At 40.8% G+C, this 17,890-nt stretch overlaps 2 protein-coding genes across 2 annotated transcripts in view; both read right to left on the bottom strand.

Annotated features, from left to right (window-relative positions):
• Positions 1-6,303, bottom strand: part of kcnh2b (potassium voltage-gated channel, subfamily H (eag-related), member 2b) — a 204,936-nt gene extending 198,633 nt beyond the window's left edge. The window contains exon 1 of the mRNA XM_018673626.2: positions 5,560-6,303. Coding sequence (XP_018529142.1) covers positions 5,560-5,635 — 76 coding nt within the window. The 5' untranslated portion in view covers positions 5,636-6,303. The remainder of the gene's footprint in view (positions 1-5,559) is intronic.
• Positions 6,304-8,147: 1,844 nt separating this feature from the next.
• The window catches only part of sspo (SCO-spondin), a 64,447-nt gene continuing 54,704 nt past the window's right edge, over positions 8,148-17,890 (bottom strand). The window contains 4 exon segments of the mRNA XM_051066926.1: positions 8,148-9,759; positions 11,575-11,725; positions 13,794-13,924; positions 14,682-14,742. Of these exon segments, the coding sequence (XP_050922883.1) occupies positions 9,737-9,759; positions 11,575-11,725; positions 13,794-13,924; positions 14,682-14,742 (366 nt within the window). The 3' untranslated portion in view covers positions 8,148-9,736.

The following is a 17,890-nucleotide window of genomic DNA, read 5'->3' as shown; positions in this document are numbered from 1 at the left end:
GTCAGGGGGGCAGTTGCCATGGCAATGAAGTGTTTGTACTTCAGCTGTAGAATGATAGCATCCTCCCCGGAGAAAACTGGCTTCAAGGCTTGTAATTGGACCGAGCCTTCTCTAAGGAGTGCTCAACAGACAACAACACATAACCCAAAAGGTTGCTGTGACCTCATATTGAGGGCAAATGTGCTGTTGGTTGTTGTTGGGGAGGCACACAGTTTGTCTGTGCAGTCTGATCTGCGTGGAACAGCGTGGACATCAAACATGGAGGATCACAGTACAGTAAACAGAGAGGGCTACACGCACAGAGGATCAGTGTACAGTAAGCAGAGAAGGTCTGAAGTCAGGGGATAACAGTGCATGAAATACCTGAGCTTGAGGGCTAGATTTCCTCACGTGCTTGAGAGCTGGTTCCTACACATACTGCATCTACTGATCTAATTAGTCTGGTGTTCAAAAAGGTGAAATTTAATTACATTTATTTTTTTCCAAATAGAAGCATTCAGAACAAATAGAGAAAAGACAACAGTAAACATGTTCCTCATGAATTATGCATTTCTGTCAAGGCCACTTGCAAATGAGTATGTCTGCAAACAAATAGCACAGCCTTTGGCCAATCAGTGCAATTTCAGAAAGTGCCAGCATGGAGAAATGAGAAGGAAGTTTTGCACAAATCTGATTATCTGATATTGTGCGTGTAATTTTGGATACAGATTATTTCCTGAAATTTGGTCAGAATCTGATCTGTGGCATCTGTGGCATTTTGGAGGAGAAACAGAAGAAAGGGAACCAATTACTTTGTTCTTTGAAGAGAAGAGAGACATGATAAATAGTAGTACAGGAGAGATTTAAACTCTATATGCCTGATAATTATATACTGTACTGTATTTAAATGAATGTTATATTGCTATGGATATTTGATTATATTCAGTTAAAATCATGATTTTTACACAGGTCTGGGTCAGCAGTGGATTTCATAATGCCTTCCCATTGATTGGTCATATTCCCATACAAGCAAAGATCATGCTCCCCATTGATTTTCCTCCAGTGGACACATCAATAATCTTAATGCAAAACAGCTTTGACCTCTTGTCCATTTCTGTGTAATAATCAAATAAACATCTGTATACTGAAATCAGTTTTTAACAGGTAAGATACATTACTGTCCAGGCTGCCTGTTTGATTTGTATGCATCCTCTGGTTGGATTCATGTGCTTTACATTTGCTGTTAATGTGACCTTGTGGAAGCTTACAGATTTTGTAGAGAACATATGTGCGCATGATGAGTGATTCATAAAATATACATAAGCTATGTAATCTTATCTTATGTGTGTGTAAATTTATCTTACACATGTGTGATGTAAGAATCTAAAATGAGCTGGAGACTCAAACTGACTTCAGCTCAGTTGGAGCTGAAGACTGCAAAGTTTGAAAATGAACAACATCTGGGGGTGCTGAGTTAGAAAGAAGTGAACTTACCAGAACTCTGTAACCAACTCATCTCTGCTTGAGGCTAGAGGTTTGAAGCTACATTAGCTGCTACTAGCATAACACACCTGCTTCTCCAGTTGAACTATTGGTGGTTGAGGTGCATTGTGGGTATTGTAGGCCTGAGGTTTTCAGGGTGAAATGGAATTAAAAAATACTATATCTCTTGTTCTACTGCATCGATTTGGATACTTTTTATTTTAAACTGTCCACCATGAGCCCGGCAGTGTTATAGGAGCACAATGCTAGATCTGTGGAAGACTCTTTTAGAAACATGATTCAAATCTGTTCATCTGACATGAGATTTAAGCTCCTCTGTACAATTCATATTTCACTTTGTTTTCATACTGTATGTTGCTCATAATGCCTTTAACAAATGATTTATGCTTGTTAAATTGTTCAGAAAACCACCACACATTTGTCCTCATTATCAAACCTGCAGTACCACAATGTAATCCAGCAGGTAAAAATATCTTTAAGACAGACATCAGTACCCCTCCATCATTTGAATTTGGACAGCTGTGCTGACTCATGAAACCAAAAGTAGCCTGATGAGAGAGACTCAGCTTTTGTTGCAATACAGTGTAACATCATGTAGTGGCCAATCAAATACATGCAAGCACACATTCCTGGTATGATACTTTGCAGTGGGTGCTGTGTATTTCTAGTGATTACTTCGCGACTGCCTTGACAAAGATAAGATAGTTGCCGCTCTGATAACAGTGTAGTAAAATGCTGTCTCAGCGTTATGAGCCACTCTGCAGTGTTTTTGTGTCTGATGCGCCTTTCAGACTCATAGATGTATTACTCAAACTGGCCATACTGGATCATACATCATTGTGTCACTGAAATGTCTTTTAATGCAGGGCTGGTTTTTCAGTCTGAAAGCCCATTAATTGAAAATTTGACGTGAGATCATTCCCTTGTCAAAGTAAGCAAGAAACCATTTATTTGTTGGTTTTGCTTAAGTCATTCAGACAAGAATTTGGCACTCCAGTGGTACAATAAAAAAAGTGAAAGTATCACCTCAAGTCTGGGTCATTATGGTGAGTTTTATATCAAACTAATGGACTGACAAAACTGCTGACACATTTTGATCTGAAGCTTTCAACACAGCACATATACTTTCACGTATGTATTCTTTTATAATATACTACGTGTCTTGTAGCTGAAAATGAATTCGACAATAATAAGACATGCTATTTTTCACTGAGTGACTTTTTGTAATTTTTTGTCTTAAACATTTTAGTGCTTTTTAAAGCCAGAGCATCCAACTTAAATATTGTGCAGGAGAAGTACACCTCTCTCCTCTTATAAACTCTGTTATATGACTATTTCATAATGAGAGCTTGGAGCTGGGTGACAGCTGGGTGTCACTGTCTCAAGTACAAGCAGATCTCTCACACAATATGTGCCAGGTGGTAACAGTCTCCATGTGACGTGTGGTGACAACAAATGCTCAGAGTTTGCTCTGTCTCCTCCAATGCTGAGCATCCATAGCTTGTGATTACAGTACATTATTTTGAAACCAGGCCTATCATGCGAAAGAAATGGCTTCACCACGGTCATTCTACCATGGAGGCTGCTTTTTCCCCTCATGCGTTTCACATGAGATAGTTTCCATCACACACTCTATGACAGAACAAACAGGATGGGCCTACTCCTGATCGTTGTTAAGATTAAGTTCACCCAGTTTCAATTATAATAAAACAACAGCAAAGGATATGCAGCGGTGCACTACTGTGTGGAAGCCCTCACCAAGCTCTGCCTTAAACAGTAGATTACTATGGATAACTTGAGAGAAGAGGGCTCACGTTTCAGTGATGTGGAGCAGAGGGGTCAGAGTGGATTCAGAGGTAGACACGGAAAGACGGAAAAGACGCCTTTTGAGTTACTCAAAGGAAATACCATGCAGTATTAGCAAATCCTTTCACTGTGCTGCAGTTAAAAGCTCAATCAACAGAGGATTTGCTGTTAAAAAAGGGGATTTTTCTCAGTTGAGATTTCTAGTGCCTTTTAGCTCAACAACTCTGGAATTAATGAGGATGTCTAAACAGGTGCTAGTGTCCACTGATGCTCCCTCTCCATGTCCACCAGTTCATTAGCCACAGTCATTAGACACCATATAGTCACTATCATCAGCATGCTTGGTTAGCCTGACCAAAGACCTGTAACAATCAATAGAAAATTATTCTGAAGATATGAGTCACTGGGAAAACATTTGGAAAGCGCTGATGTGAGGTTATCTGCCTCTCAGTTGTAGGTTATGTTCCCTCTGTAATGCTGAAGTGCTCCTCTCATAAATAATCATCCACCGCACAGAGGAGCTTCCTGCCACGGTCTGAACCAATGCAAATCTGCTGTAAAGAAATATTAAAGAAAAGAACACAGTGAAATGAGTTGGCAACGTCCCAGTGAGCAGTAGGATATGCTCACCTTTGCAGAGTTATCCAGGTTTATCGGCACGGAAAAATAAGTACTGCGGGATTAATGTCAATTACCCAACTCTGACATCAGTTTTTCAACTTGACTGCACTTGTGTGGAGCCGCTTTTCAGCACTTCTGTGTCAGGAAACACAGTGTTTTTACACCAAATCCTCCCCTTAAAACATCTTGTTTGAAGCTCTGCTGCTGCCGTGACTCCTGGGTGTTACAAACGCAGCAAGATGTCACTTGCTATTCCACAGCAGCTCAACCCAAGAGCATATGGTGAACCGGTGGAAGGCAAGTGTCTTTCAGCATTCAGGAGAACCTCAAGAGTACAACTGTTTGGGAAGGAGTTGTGTTTCTGTTCCCTTTAGCTCACATCAGTATTTTTTTTATCAGCTGCTGGTGGGAGTAATTGAAATTTAGATTCCCTAAAGCTGCATTTAAGTCTACATTTAATATTTCCTGCATCAGGTCGACTGTCAAAACTGACAAAATGTTGACGATACACATCCTCCACTTTTCCCTCCGAGCGCATTCGCCTCTATCCTCATCATCTTCATCAGCCCTGAGGTTAATTCCTGCAGGAAAAGTGCCGCCGTGGCTGCCGAGGCATGTTTGAAGTCTGGTCACACAGTTCAGAAAAAGGAAGAAACATGAATGATTTGCATCAAAGATAACACTGCCGCAGGGAAGTGAGGACGGATGAACCCTGTGCATTCTGAAATATAGACAGCTTCGGATTTCATGCCTCTGGGCGCTATGAAAAATTTAGCAGCTCGGATATATTGTTTGTTTTCGTAGCTTCTAACTTTCTGGAGATTAATTGATTAGATAGATTTTTTTTTCTTTGAAGCCAAACAAAACAGAGACTGTAACTGTTTTATGTCTGAAAAGCAAATGTGCAGTGGAAATAGGTTTATTGAGGTGTCTAATAGTTTCTGCATATCCATAACCATTTACATATCCACATGAACTGAGCCTAATATAATAGATTACACACCCCCAAAAGCACCTAAGTGTGTCATTTTTGCAGATTGCTTTCTCTGACAAAATCAGTCAAGACAGCAGGAGCATGAGACACTCAGAGTGGCATTAAGGCATGAGAGGATATGTAGAAAAAAAAAAGATCTGACTTGCTTAAGAACCTTAAAAAAAAAACATACACCTGCTACACAAGTGTAGTTCTTGGTGTCAGTGCACAGATCAACAATAACAGACCTCAGTGGTTTACATACAGACAAACTGTGATCAAAAATCTTTGTGGTGGAGAGGAATCTGCTCTTAAATCAGTGTAAGTATGACACTGGTGTGATTTATTATGATGGTGATTTTTAAAATAAAAAATAAATAAGTTAAAATAAAATAAAATAAGTTTTTTTTTCTGAGGTGTTATCACAGTTTCCCACCTCTCTTGGGAGAACTGCACCACTGTGTGACATGTCCAAACTATCACTCATGGATCAGCAAACATCATTACTGAAGGTAATTCTGGAAAACAAATGTCAGCTGAAAGCCTACATCATTAAGGTGCCATTTTCAAACCGCTTCTGAATTACCAACTCAATTATTAACAGTGGACATTAATGAAAGACAGACAGGCTGCACGGTTATAGAAATAATCTGAGTGAAGGAAAACAGTGATCTTACTCTGACTGTCGAATTTCCTGATGATGGTATCCAGGAAGGTGTTCTGCGGAGCCACATGGCCCCTCCGAACCGGCATCTTTGCTGCGGTGGCTTTGAGAGACTTTGCAGGACTTTTAATAATTTCGCACCGAGGCTGCGTTTCCCTTCCCCGCAGCCGAGCGCACGATGCTCACTGCGCTCTCCGCATGGAGACTGAACACTGGTAGGTTCAGCGGCGGTAATCCGTGGGCCAAAGTTTTCCCAAGTTGGTCAGAGAGACGCAGGCTTCTGCTGGATCTCCAGGAGAAAGTGAGAGGACGAGAGTTCTGGAAAGGAGGCGCACTGTACGCACGGCAGATCTGAACCGTTTCCAGCCTCCAGTTTCCAGGTTGAGAGGTGCGAGGGTGTCTGTTTCTGTCCCCCGAGGGGAGGGCCGCCGGTCAGGTGATATTTCTTTCTGGTCTCACACTCGATGGAGCGCAGCAGACCTCTCATCCTGCACTACAGTCCGCTCCTGTGAAGCGGACTGGGCGAGCTTCACGACGAGCGTCGTTGGAGCCATAGTTGGGGCGCTGAGCTGCGCGTTTCTCATTTGTTTCTCATTCCACCTCCTCCCTCTGCTTCTGAAGGTCCGCGTGTTTCACTGGAGAGAAACAGAACACTGTAGTGATTAAAAGAAAACAGCAGAGCGCAGATCCGCAGCTTGATTCGTCCTTGATCGGTGTTTTTGGAGGTGTTCTCTGTATCTCTCTTCCTCCTCGCTGTGCGCTCTGCCGGATGACTTCAGCTCCACCAGCGTCTAGCTGCGCCTCTTTTAACCCTTTGCTCATCAGGAGCGGAACAGCTCACACTTTTAATAATGAATAGAGAAGTAGATGCGCTCTCATCCACCTACATTCTCTTCATCCCTGAAAAGAACAGTTTAAATCATATGTGGATTCCCCAAAGTGGAGCCTCCCGGCTGCTTTAAAACTGGTCCCAGTATCAGAAATAAAATTATTACAAATTATTCATTTGAGAAATTTGATCATTTATTAGCATTTGGGGGAAATAGGCCTAAAATGGTGCCCTCGGGATAAGTTTAATTACGCTTTACACATTATGGAGCAGCTGGTATCAGATGAAAGAGGAACGTGCTTTGTTTAACCCACAGCTTTATCACACACCTGCTCTGAAAGGCTGCGGACAAACGGCATTAACGGGCTGAATTACCTGTCTTTCTGTAGGCTATGGGAAGGATTCATTTGAGACAAACACACACACACACACACACACACACACACACACATATATATATATGTACACACACGCCCCTCTGTCTGCTCCCGTACTACTACTCAAAAAATACTATCCCCATGCCCCAGAAATGAACATTTACCTGAGGAGAAGTGTGTCTCTCTTTGCTGAAGTCCCGCTTCGCCTCAATCTGTGGATTTTGTGAGAATATTCCAGTGAAATGAGGTTGTGCTGCTGCTTTATTGTGTTTCGGGGTTGGATGGGGATTCACCACTCAGACTGCTCAGCTACGTCACACCGTCGGGGTTCCCCCCTTCCGTCATGCTGGAGATGATGCCTTCACGAGCTGCCGGATATTGTGATATTTGAGTGAAACGCAGACGGACGCTTTACCAGTTCCATCTCGACTGCGTTTTCTAAACTTTATTTATGTATGAATGATGCTCAGAGTGAAACGGCGAAAAGACTGTAATGTGTATTCACAGTATAAGGAATTTACTGCAGTTAGCTGAGAGTGTGAGCATGTCGCCTTATAACATATACCGAATTACTTTCACTTTAATTTACATTTGTGACTTTCCAATGAATTAAAATTCTTTTCCAAAATGAAATCACATAGTTTATATACTGATTAAGTTAGCCAACTTCTACAATATGTATGGCCCTTATATGGAACTGTCATAAATGAATAAATATACTAGTAGCAGTAGTAAATTAATGTTTTTATTTATTCAGGAAATCAAATTTGCCAGGACATGTCCATGTATTATTTGAGTCCAAAAGTTGTTGGGATGTTTACAAATGTTTTCCTTGCACTTAAAGGCAGCAGCAAACAGCTCTCCCCCTGCGTGTCCAGCCACCTCATGCTTTCTTCAGTCCCTCTAAATCCCTTTTGAAGATTTTTATTTCCATCTCAGGGATGTAATAGGCCTTGACTTGGGATAAGTTTTTTGTTTTCACTTCTGTCGGATACAGGCCTAAAGCAACACTGCTGCTCCCTGGATGCATTTATCAAAATGACCTGCACAGCAGCATGAATGCATTCATTTTCCCCCGCGATCAGTGTTTTAATGATTGGTTAGATATGATGAATTGCAGCCTTGCAGTTGGACGAGGCCGGAGGAACTATCCATCAAAATGTGACAATTAAAAATGCATCAGTTCCTGCTCTTATTACGTCCAGCAGTATTTACTACAGCAGCTGAAAGCCAGGGAAGGCGTGCTGGTCAGCCTTCCCCTCTCAACTCCCTTATTTAGTCAGGAAAAGAGAGAGGGAGGAGGGGAGGAAGGAGGAGATGAGAGGGGGAAGAGGAAGGAGGAAGAGAAAAAGGCAGACACTTTATTGTCATAGATGAGACTGATCCCAACCTGTCATACTCTTTTTTTATTTACCGGTACACATACACACTGTACACAATCACAGAAAGCTGACTACAGTTGTTAAGTAGTTCTTTTTATGCACTTTACCTTGCACAATAATGAATAAATGTCTGAATAAAGGAAGTGAAAAAGCTTGAGGCATCACTTTGACAAATCCATTAAAAGCTACATCTTCTTATAATGAATCAACATTTCAGCAGCAAATAAAACTCTGTCATCAGAAATATCACTTTCCTGACAAATACTGTGTTTTCAATTCAGCCATTTTTACTAAACAAGGTGTAGAAGCAGTGACCAGTTGTATTGAGCTTGAGTGTGTATACTGGAAAAAAGAGGATTCATGCCTAGCCAGGCTTTCTGCTGTATAAACAGATGACACACACTTGAAGAAAAACATATTGTAGCAAAGTATTAAATCACTGTAATGAACATTTACAGCTTTTTTTTTTAATGCTCACACTTTCTTTAGAAGAAAATGTAACAAAATGAAAAAAAAAAAAAAATCTCAGTTGATAAACTGTAACTCTGGAAGTCGGGTCCAGAGGAGGGAAGTTTGTGTTAAGGCCAAGATACACAAACAAGTAACACGTGGCTTTGGCTGCACAACTGGATGATGCAAACGTAGGTAACTCCTATAAAATGGAACTGATAGAGTGATCATATTCCTAATATTTATCTTGCATGTTAAAATAAAGGCATTTTGGAAGGAGGTTATTATGTTACATGCATGTGATTATACATTTTTATTATACATATTTCATTAGAACCTCAGGTGTTCCAGATATTAATTTGTGAGCTAAAGCATATAAGTTCACAGTGATGCGTGCATTATAAGCTACTTATCATTCTGAACTGGGAAAAAAGTGACATGCCAAACACAGTTGGTGCGCTGTATGGGAAAACATACAGTGAATAAATCTGGTACCATTTAATTTTTATCTAGGATACTGGTCTTGTGACAGATGAGCAAGACTGGGTCATGCTTGAATATAAATATAATGATATATCTGACAAGAGTTTTCTGTTGATAACCTCATTTTTTCTAAAAGTTGGAGGGAAATTAGGGAAACTGGAAGAAACACATTAATTAACTAGAAAATATTTATTGACCAGTCCACTGGAAATGCACTGTAAACTGTAAAGCATCTCTACACTCCAACATATAGGAGACTGCTGGTGCATATACATTTCTTTAAACATACGAATAAAACATAAATGCATAATAGGTCTTACATGGATTGTGTCATAGGTCTTTTAATCTATAAATATACAGAAGAAATAGGCTGTACAGGCTAAAGAATAAACATAGTTTCAGAACCAGAACTCTAAGATCAGCAGTAGCATCCAGTCATATGATGACTAAGGACTACAGAACAATGTGTGCATCAACAGGGACTTTTTCAGGACTTTTCACAACATTCTGCCACTTTTTCACCCACCCAACTATCAATCCCAGAATCCTCCATGTATCACCCAGCTGGCTCTCAGTGTGGTGCTCTCACTTGCCTTGGCGTTCGCACTGCTCTCACACACATTCACACAAACACAAACACAAACACACACACACACTCGACGTACTCCCTCAGCGTCTGGACAGGTCACCTCCTGTGAAGAGAGAACAGAACAGTGAGGCTGATGGTGTCGTAACTTCAAACATGTATCGACAAGAAAACTGCTTCCACTGCAGGGTAAAACACAGAGATCAAGTGTCTCTGAAGTGTTTTATCTTCGTTCTGAAATTTCTCAGAACAGCATGACATGATGTATTTTGGAATATCTGAGTGTCTATGTTTGAACTGTATTAAAATGTATTTAATTCAATCTAATGCAAATACAAACAAATTTATTTGAAATGCATTTATAACAAAAAATTGATGGAAAATGTGTCCATGTAAATCGTGTCCAGTCTTGTATCTGTAATAAGTGTGTGTGTATGGCAGGAAAAGGAGCATCAGATGAGAAATGAGAAAACTTGTAGTGGCAGTTAATATGTTTAAGTGTGTGTGAGAGCACAGCCACATGCATTCAAGATTGATCGCCGTAACAACCAAATCCGTCAGACGTGATGTCAGCGGGAGTGTAGCACTGGGAGGGGAATATGAGCTGGGGGGGATGTTCTGTGTCGTATGTGGCTACATCCAATTAACTAACGCAATCAGCCATGTTGATGAATGGATTAGCACATAATTGCTTCAGAGGTGGGATCCTCAATTGAATTATTCATGGTGAGCAAAGGCAAACGTATGTTTCGCTAAGATTAGAGTGTCTACGTGTGTGGGTCAATCAGTGGAAATGTATGTGTCAGTGACGATGTATGTGTGTGTATGTTTGTGTCGGTCTAGCACTAATGGAAAGTAACTAAAAAAGTACATTAGGAGAAGAAGAGACAGACGCAGCTGAACACTACCTGCTGTGAATGAAGTTATGTGTAGCTAGCAATGAGTCCAGAGCTACAGGTTATAGATTAATGGTTGAAACACACAGCTTCAAATGGTGGAAGTGTAAATGCAAAATTGAAAAAAAAAAAAAAAAAGAGAAACATTGACAATTCCAGGATCTCTATTGCTTGTATGAAAAAGAAAAACATTGTAGTGATATCCACTTTTATATCATTAGTAGCCCTCAAATGATAACATCTGGAACTTGACAGATGGAGTTGATGAAGGGTTACTACATCTTATCCTATGGGTATATACCAGACAGAAAAGGTTGGGAACCGCTGAGCTAATGTAAAATCCTACATGGCAACCTGCACTTCATTTCAGTGGGTTTCCACACCGGTGACAATAACAACCAGCACACATTGACACACTCAAAAGGAGCACAGCACCTTTAAACTCCTGGTGCTCCAACACTGATTGAGGTGCAGCCCCAATGTGCAACAAACACCAAAGTTCCAAGTGAAAAATAGCTGCATCCAATTCTTCATGACAGGATTCCTGAACCTTATTTCATTGTCGACACAGGTTAATACAGGTTAGTATTTCAGAGTTGGCTTTATCAGGAGCTGTTGTAAAAACAAAAAACTTCTCGTGATAAAACTTCCAAATGTGGCACTTGGTAAGAACATGTTTAATGTGGTTTCTCAGCTTTCAAGTAGCTATAGTGCCATGTTAGTCAACCATGAGCTCAGTTATATGATGAGCACTTGGCCATAGTTTTATTCTTTAATAATGTTGCAGATAAAATAAATTCATGGTTAAGGCTTGCATTTTGCTCACATGATGTGGGCCTAATTAAAAGTTGTACTTCCATGTTTGTAAAAATCGAATTCCCTGACTTTCCCTATTTAGAATACACATACAGGGTTTGCTGGGAGTTTGTATTTTTTCTTCTTTACATATATTTAAATCCTTGGCTCTCACACTGACATGACAGATGTACATGCAAATCTATCCGTCCTCATTCATTACTCCCCACCTTGGCAGCTGGTGCACTCGCAGCTGTGTATGACAGGCAGGACAACTGGCTCGCTCTCCCCGTTCGCACACTCCAGGCTGAGGAAACGGACCGGGGTGTCGGGATCCAAACGGTAACTACAGCACTCACAAACTGACTGGAGGTACGGCTCCTGTATGGAGAGAGGGAGGAGAGGAGAGGATGAAATTACTGGAGAGAGGAGGTTGAAAGAGAACCAGGGGGATAAGGTGGAGGAAACCAGAAGGTGAAATTACAGGAGGAGGTTATGAGACAATATCGGATGGGAAAAAAGAGGAAAGTAGAGAATAGAGAGACGATGGGTGACTGAGGAGGAAAAAGTGATGATAATGTGAGGGTAAGGAAGTCAAGGAGGAGGAAAATGGGAGAACAAGTTAAAGGAGATGAACGTTTTTTTTTTTTAGCAGACAAGTTCTAATACACCTACTGTACACTAGCAAAAACAAGCTGAAAACACAACAGTGACAGTGACATCACCTTATAGTCATTAGTCATGAGGGGACAAGTTCACAAACACAGAGCAACACCAGATTTCTATCCAGCTGATGAATAAAAGTCCAATATTCTACTCTTCTTCTGGTTTTGGTCTCCACCAGCTCCTGAGGGAAATTCACTAAAAACAGCAGTCCTCTCCAGCTGGATGTAACACTGCTGAGAGCATTGTGTATGAACCAAAACATTAAAGAGGGTGCAGGTTGTTAAAACTGAAACAAGGAGCAAGATGCAAAGAGAATCTAAAAAAGACAATACAAGCACAAATAAGAGAATAGAGTGGTGCAGGGATGACATATTTTTGTAGGCCAGCATGACGTAAAAGTTTTAAAAATCACAAGTTCATGTCATAGAACAAAGCGTGAAAGTCTCTTGAGCTTGTGTTAACCACAGACCTTATTTCAGGCATTTAACCAAAAACCCATTAAAAAACACAATGACTTTGGGACAAGGGAACTGGTAGAGCTAAAATGCAATTTTTTCAATAATTCTTCCAATACAAAAACCCAGCCTTGGTGCTCATGTGTTCAGTTAGTGCAGACGAGGACCTGAGGAGGAGAGTGAGTGCAGAGAGTATAATGAGTGGTAGCAGAGTGATAGATAATAGGAGGAGGAGGTGACAGGAGGGAGTCCAATACCAAAAACACCTTCAACTCCTTGGAAAAACAGCAGTTTATTAGTGCTCCACATACTTTGAAAAGTGTAGAGCTTGAGTGTATATATATGTGTGTGTGTGTGTGCGTTAACACTTCAGCTGGTGGTGGAAGAGCATATGATTCCTGTGAATGCATTCCTGCTTCTTCCAGTCCTGCTGATCAATGAAAAGGGAACTTCTCTGTGCTGCCTAGTCACTGCTTACCATCCCTGGTTGCCACAGTAACAGGAGGTAATGACACATTTGGCTGAGCTGATGTTTATTTTTTCTAATCTCCCAGCATGACTGACTCTATTTTTACAGTGGAGATGTATGGATGCCAAAAAAGAACAAAGTCACCATGGTGATGAGGTGATGAGCGCGCTGTCTTACCAGGATGAAAAAGATAACAAGCGAAGGCAGGAAAGAAAACAAAAGAGAAAAAAGAAACCGAATTGGTAACATGCTCTACACCTTTTTGTATGCAGTCTATGCTCTACACGTGATCCCCTCACAAGACTCTAATCCAAACCATCTATATTTAGATCAGTGGAGACTCAGACTGTACTGTTGTTTACCTGTCTTCATGATTTCCATGTGAACATAGGAAGAAAATTGTTACCTGTACTCTGAAGTGTCTTGATGGTCTGTGTTTATCTAGGAAGATGTGAAACTACAGCAGGTGTGACCAGCTGCATGGGGGGTGAAGTAGCTGACTTGATTTTGTTTTGCAAAAACACACTCAACACCCTGATGTCAGGTCATGCTTCAGAAGAAAAAAAGATGGCTGCACAGTGATAGCTAAAGGAATTAAAAAGGAACAAAAATGTTTTGCTATTTTTTTGGTACTTTGTACGCACATATTGGTAATTTAATTATTGAAGAAATTCCTAACTGTAGGGGCTGAACTTGGACTATATGATTAAACACAATTAACTGTGCAAACAACAGCTTTTTTTCCAACCAGTTCCTTTTAGTCCACTTCACTGCCTGTATTGATCTTCATTGTGGTGCCACTTGTCACCCACGTTGAAGTCAATAAAGTCAGTGTTGTGTAGATGTCTCTTCTCTGTACCTCTAGGATGACATCAGTCCTCGACAGACAGCGTCCCCTGCAGAAGCTGACCTCCACGTTGTCAAGCCGACAATCTCCCTTGGTGATGTTCCTGACCTGCGTGTAGCGATGACACTCTGGCAGGGGCTCGTCTGACAGCAACGCAGAGAGACGAAGATGAGGGAGGAAAGGTGGTAAAATGAGACAGAAGGACAAAGGAAAGAGAGAACACAGAGGGCGAGGAAAAGGTAATATGAGAAACCACAGGCAATTTTTTTCAAATATTTGCATGAAAAAAAAGGAGCAAAAAGACAAAGGAAGAGACACAGCCAGAGTTCCTTCCAGAGAGTACAGTGACATTGCCATGTCCCTTTGCAGCATGTGACACTGGTTTGTGAGTTATGAAATGGAATAAAAGGAACCACAGTGATTTTGTATGTCTGTTTGAGATTTTTATATTTTACAACAGGCTGTGTTTCAACAATTTGTTTTACATTATTGTAGATGAACAGGCATGACTCTGTGGCATTTGAGCATCCAAAGAGAACACAGAGATGAAAGGAAATATGTAACATGATCAAGAGCCTGGGTTTAAGATGACAATTAAAACAACAGCTGCAGAAGAAGTACAGCTTCTGTGGTTTGATCACACATTTTTTTTAAATCTAAAGTCACTTACATGTTTTACCCATTCTGATAGGAAAGTTGATGCATTGAAATACTCTCAGGTTATTTAATTAAATAATTAAGCTATTCATTTATTCAGGGAATTGAATGTAAAAGACATCATTTACAGAGATACATGTCTCCTTATTACCCCCTAAATATACTTGTGATATACATTTATTTTCTGAACACTATCTCAAAGTCAATTTGTGGTTTTTGTGACATTCTGTATGTTGTACTGACCTGGAAACTGCTTTCTACAGACTGGACAGCAGCTGCCTGGTTCTTCCACCTTGACCTCCCCCTGAGAGAGAGATGACATGATTTGTCTTTAATACAACAAGTGATGAATCTCGCTAAGTTCATACTTAGGTCACGTGATGCCGACTGAGCTGTTCTCATGACAAATGAGGAAAATTCATCCACTGATCGAGACTGTTAGACGTGGTTCAAAGCTCCTAAAAAAAAAGCTGGTAAGTGGACCTCGAGTTAAGATTTCCTTTTTAGGTCAAACAACTGCAGAGTCAGATGCATAGAATATGCAGCATCAACTATGTTAGTTTTCCTTCAGAGAATAATAAGGTATAACTACATACTGTATATCCTGGTGCCATTCTTTTGATAGAACAAATGGCAGTGTAAACAGATGATGAGAGAAGGATGGAGGGCAAGTAACTGAATATGAGACAGGCAGGCTGTAAAACAGAGAGACTAGCCAAACAGATGGGAAAAGGAGCAGAAATAAGAAGCAAAAAGTGAGACATTGAGACCAAAAATAGAGAGAGAGAGAGAGAGAGAGAGAGAGAGAGAGAGAGAGACAGTGACGTAAGGACACGCAGGACATATACAGAAGGAGTGAAGCTGCTGAAGAAGAGAGATCCAGAACAGTCCAGAGAAAAGCAGGGTGTCCCGTGGTGTCCCTGTCTGAGAATAGCTTCTGTTAGCATGCAGAGTCACATACACAGTCTGACAGCAGGCTTCAGCGCCCTTACTAACACCAGCCACAGCTTACCCCTGAAACTTCACCCGAATATACCATTTCTCTACAACACACAAACACACACTGCTCCTAACTGTTCACCCTGAGGACTTCTCCTCCCACGATGCACTGCCGCCAGCCTTCCCTCAGGGATGGAGGAGCCCACGCACTTAAAGTGTGGGAGGTCACGAAAAGGACCATTTCAAGTCCCTTAAGTTAAAAGACTGTATGTGTATGTGTGTGTGTGATATGTGGCAGGGGGTAGATCTGGTGTGAAATGTGAATTCTGGTTATTTCAAAGAAAAGGTCACTTGGCATTTTAAGTAAAGGGTAGTCAAATCTGTGTCATCTACAGGCTGTGGCATAGAAATCAGAGCTCTATTAATGTGTCCAGTACAGAAAAAAGAGGATTCAATGTTTGAGAGGAAAACAACCTAATGGCTTTTATCACCAGTTATGATAACAGAAGCTTCAATACATTACCTTGAAATGGGGTTCCCACCAGAGCAATGGAGGCATGTTGGGAGATTTCAATTTTAAACAAGCAATGCCATTAACTGTAAGCTGAGTCATAAACAACAGACTGCACTGACAGTAACCAATTCTCAGCCTGTCAGGAGAGGGAACACAGTGCATTAAATGACCTTTTCATATTGGCCAGGATAAGGAATGCTTTCACTGAGGCATAACTTAATGCAGCTGGGAGAGTCGAGGGATTTGAGAATGTGGGCAGAAATAGTTACGCAAGTCCGAGCCCCTCCAGAGACACAGTGCAATGGCATAAAGACCTGTGTACACCACAGGTGGAACACTTGGTAGACTGCCTCCTTTGTGGAGCTCACTGTGCAATCAACCTCTCCTTTAAGTTCTGGATGTCAGCAGAATTTATTTTTACTCTGGCCTTTATACACCACTGGTGTGCTAAAGATATAAATTCAGCTTACTGTGTCAAGGATGAGACAGTTGACTTTTCTACTGTGACTGTGACTTTCTCCACTTCATTCACCATGAAGAGAAGACTGTTGCAGACTGAAACAGTGTCCCTGTGAGTTGCTGCTGTTGATTGCCCTAGATGTATTTTGTCTATGCTGTGAGCATTACAGATGAATGATACTTTGTTTTAGGATGGTGACATAAATCTTGTATGGATACATCAAAACGTGCAAAAATAAGACCAAAACTATCTGCACAGCTAGATCCTGTAGACAGTGAATAGGTAAATATGGTGTGGACATACAGCCATGGAACAAGGGGAAATGAGGAGAGGCACTGCAAAAGTTTCAGTTCTTTTTTTAAAACAACAGCCTCAGTGGGATGCACAAACAATGTTTATTTTAACATTGTCATACCCTTCTCGTCCTCTATTTCTGTCTGAAGCAGGACTGGACAGAATCTGTATTTATGCAGTACCAAAAGTTCCACCTGTGTCAAGGAAAAAATTAATTCATATTTTATGCTGGGTTTATTTTTTCCTCATCTGCCTCTAGTTGTACAGAGCACATCCATAATTGACTGCTCAGCTCACCGTCTCCTGCAAGATCACTAGCCGTTAACCGTCCATATGTGTATGACTGAGCACTGTCTGGCAAAGTCATTGCTGTCTGTGAGGTGGCTGTCACAGCAGTGACAAGCACGCACTGGTACCTGAAATCTGTCATGCCTGACAATACAATTACCCACACCATATATAAAATGTTTCTGCAAAAAGTTAATTGTCGAGCATTTAAAAACTACAGAAGACACTGTACTTGCTGTATAATGTTCTTAAAACTGACTCAAATTTTCAGCTGTTTTTTGTGCTTTACAATACATACTACATTGGACTGAAACTCAGTTATGCTGAACAAGAAACCACGAATCAGTGTTTCGCTGGAGGTAGAAGGGCATGGTAAAGGAAAAAGTGCAGGTCTGTGGGAGGATCGGACAGTCAGGTATTGATCTACTTCAGCCAGCGACTTGCAGAGAACATCCCACACATTCTTTAGGGAGCAGAGCATTTTCTCCCTTGCTCAGAGTAATTGAGATGTCTGTGACCACCAGAGATCCTGTATGAACTGTACCACCCCGGGGTAGCGGCAGCAGTTGAATGGAATGATTTGCTCGTCTGGGACACTGATCGTGCCTATATGAGAAACTTTATGTCTGTTTGGCTGTGAGAACAATCTAACTTCCAAAGAGGGACACGCACAGAGACTTATTATTGTGCATATGGTCCTCTAGTAAATGACTTCATCTGTCTTGTAGAAAGGTGCAGATGTGATACAATACCTTGCCTTAAACCAGTAAAGTACCTTGAATTTTCAGTTACTGAGGATTAACAAAAACCAGACATTCTCATTTAGTTATTCAATTAACAAACCATTTCTAACATGATTTTCCAGAAAAAAAATCACAATATACATAAGCAGAATAAAATGGCATATTCTGGGAATTTATTGCAGAACATCCACATTTTATAGAGTTTATCCAAAAC

The sequence above is a fragment of the Lates calcarifer genome, linkage group LG24 (assembly GCF_001640805.2).
Source record: "Lates calcarifer isolate ASB-BC8 linkage group LG24, TLL_Latcal_v3, whole genome shotgun sequence".
Taxonomy (NCBI): domain Eukaryota; kingdom Metazoa; phylum Chordata; class Actinopteri; family Centropomidae; genus Lates; species Lates calcarifer.
This window is presented reverse-complemented; position numbering and strand designations above follow the sequence as displayed.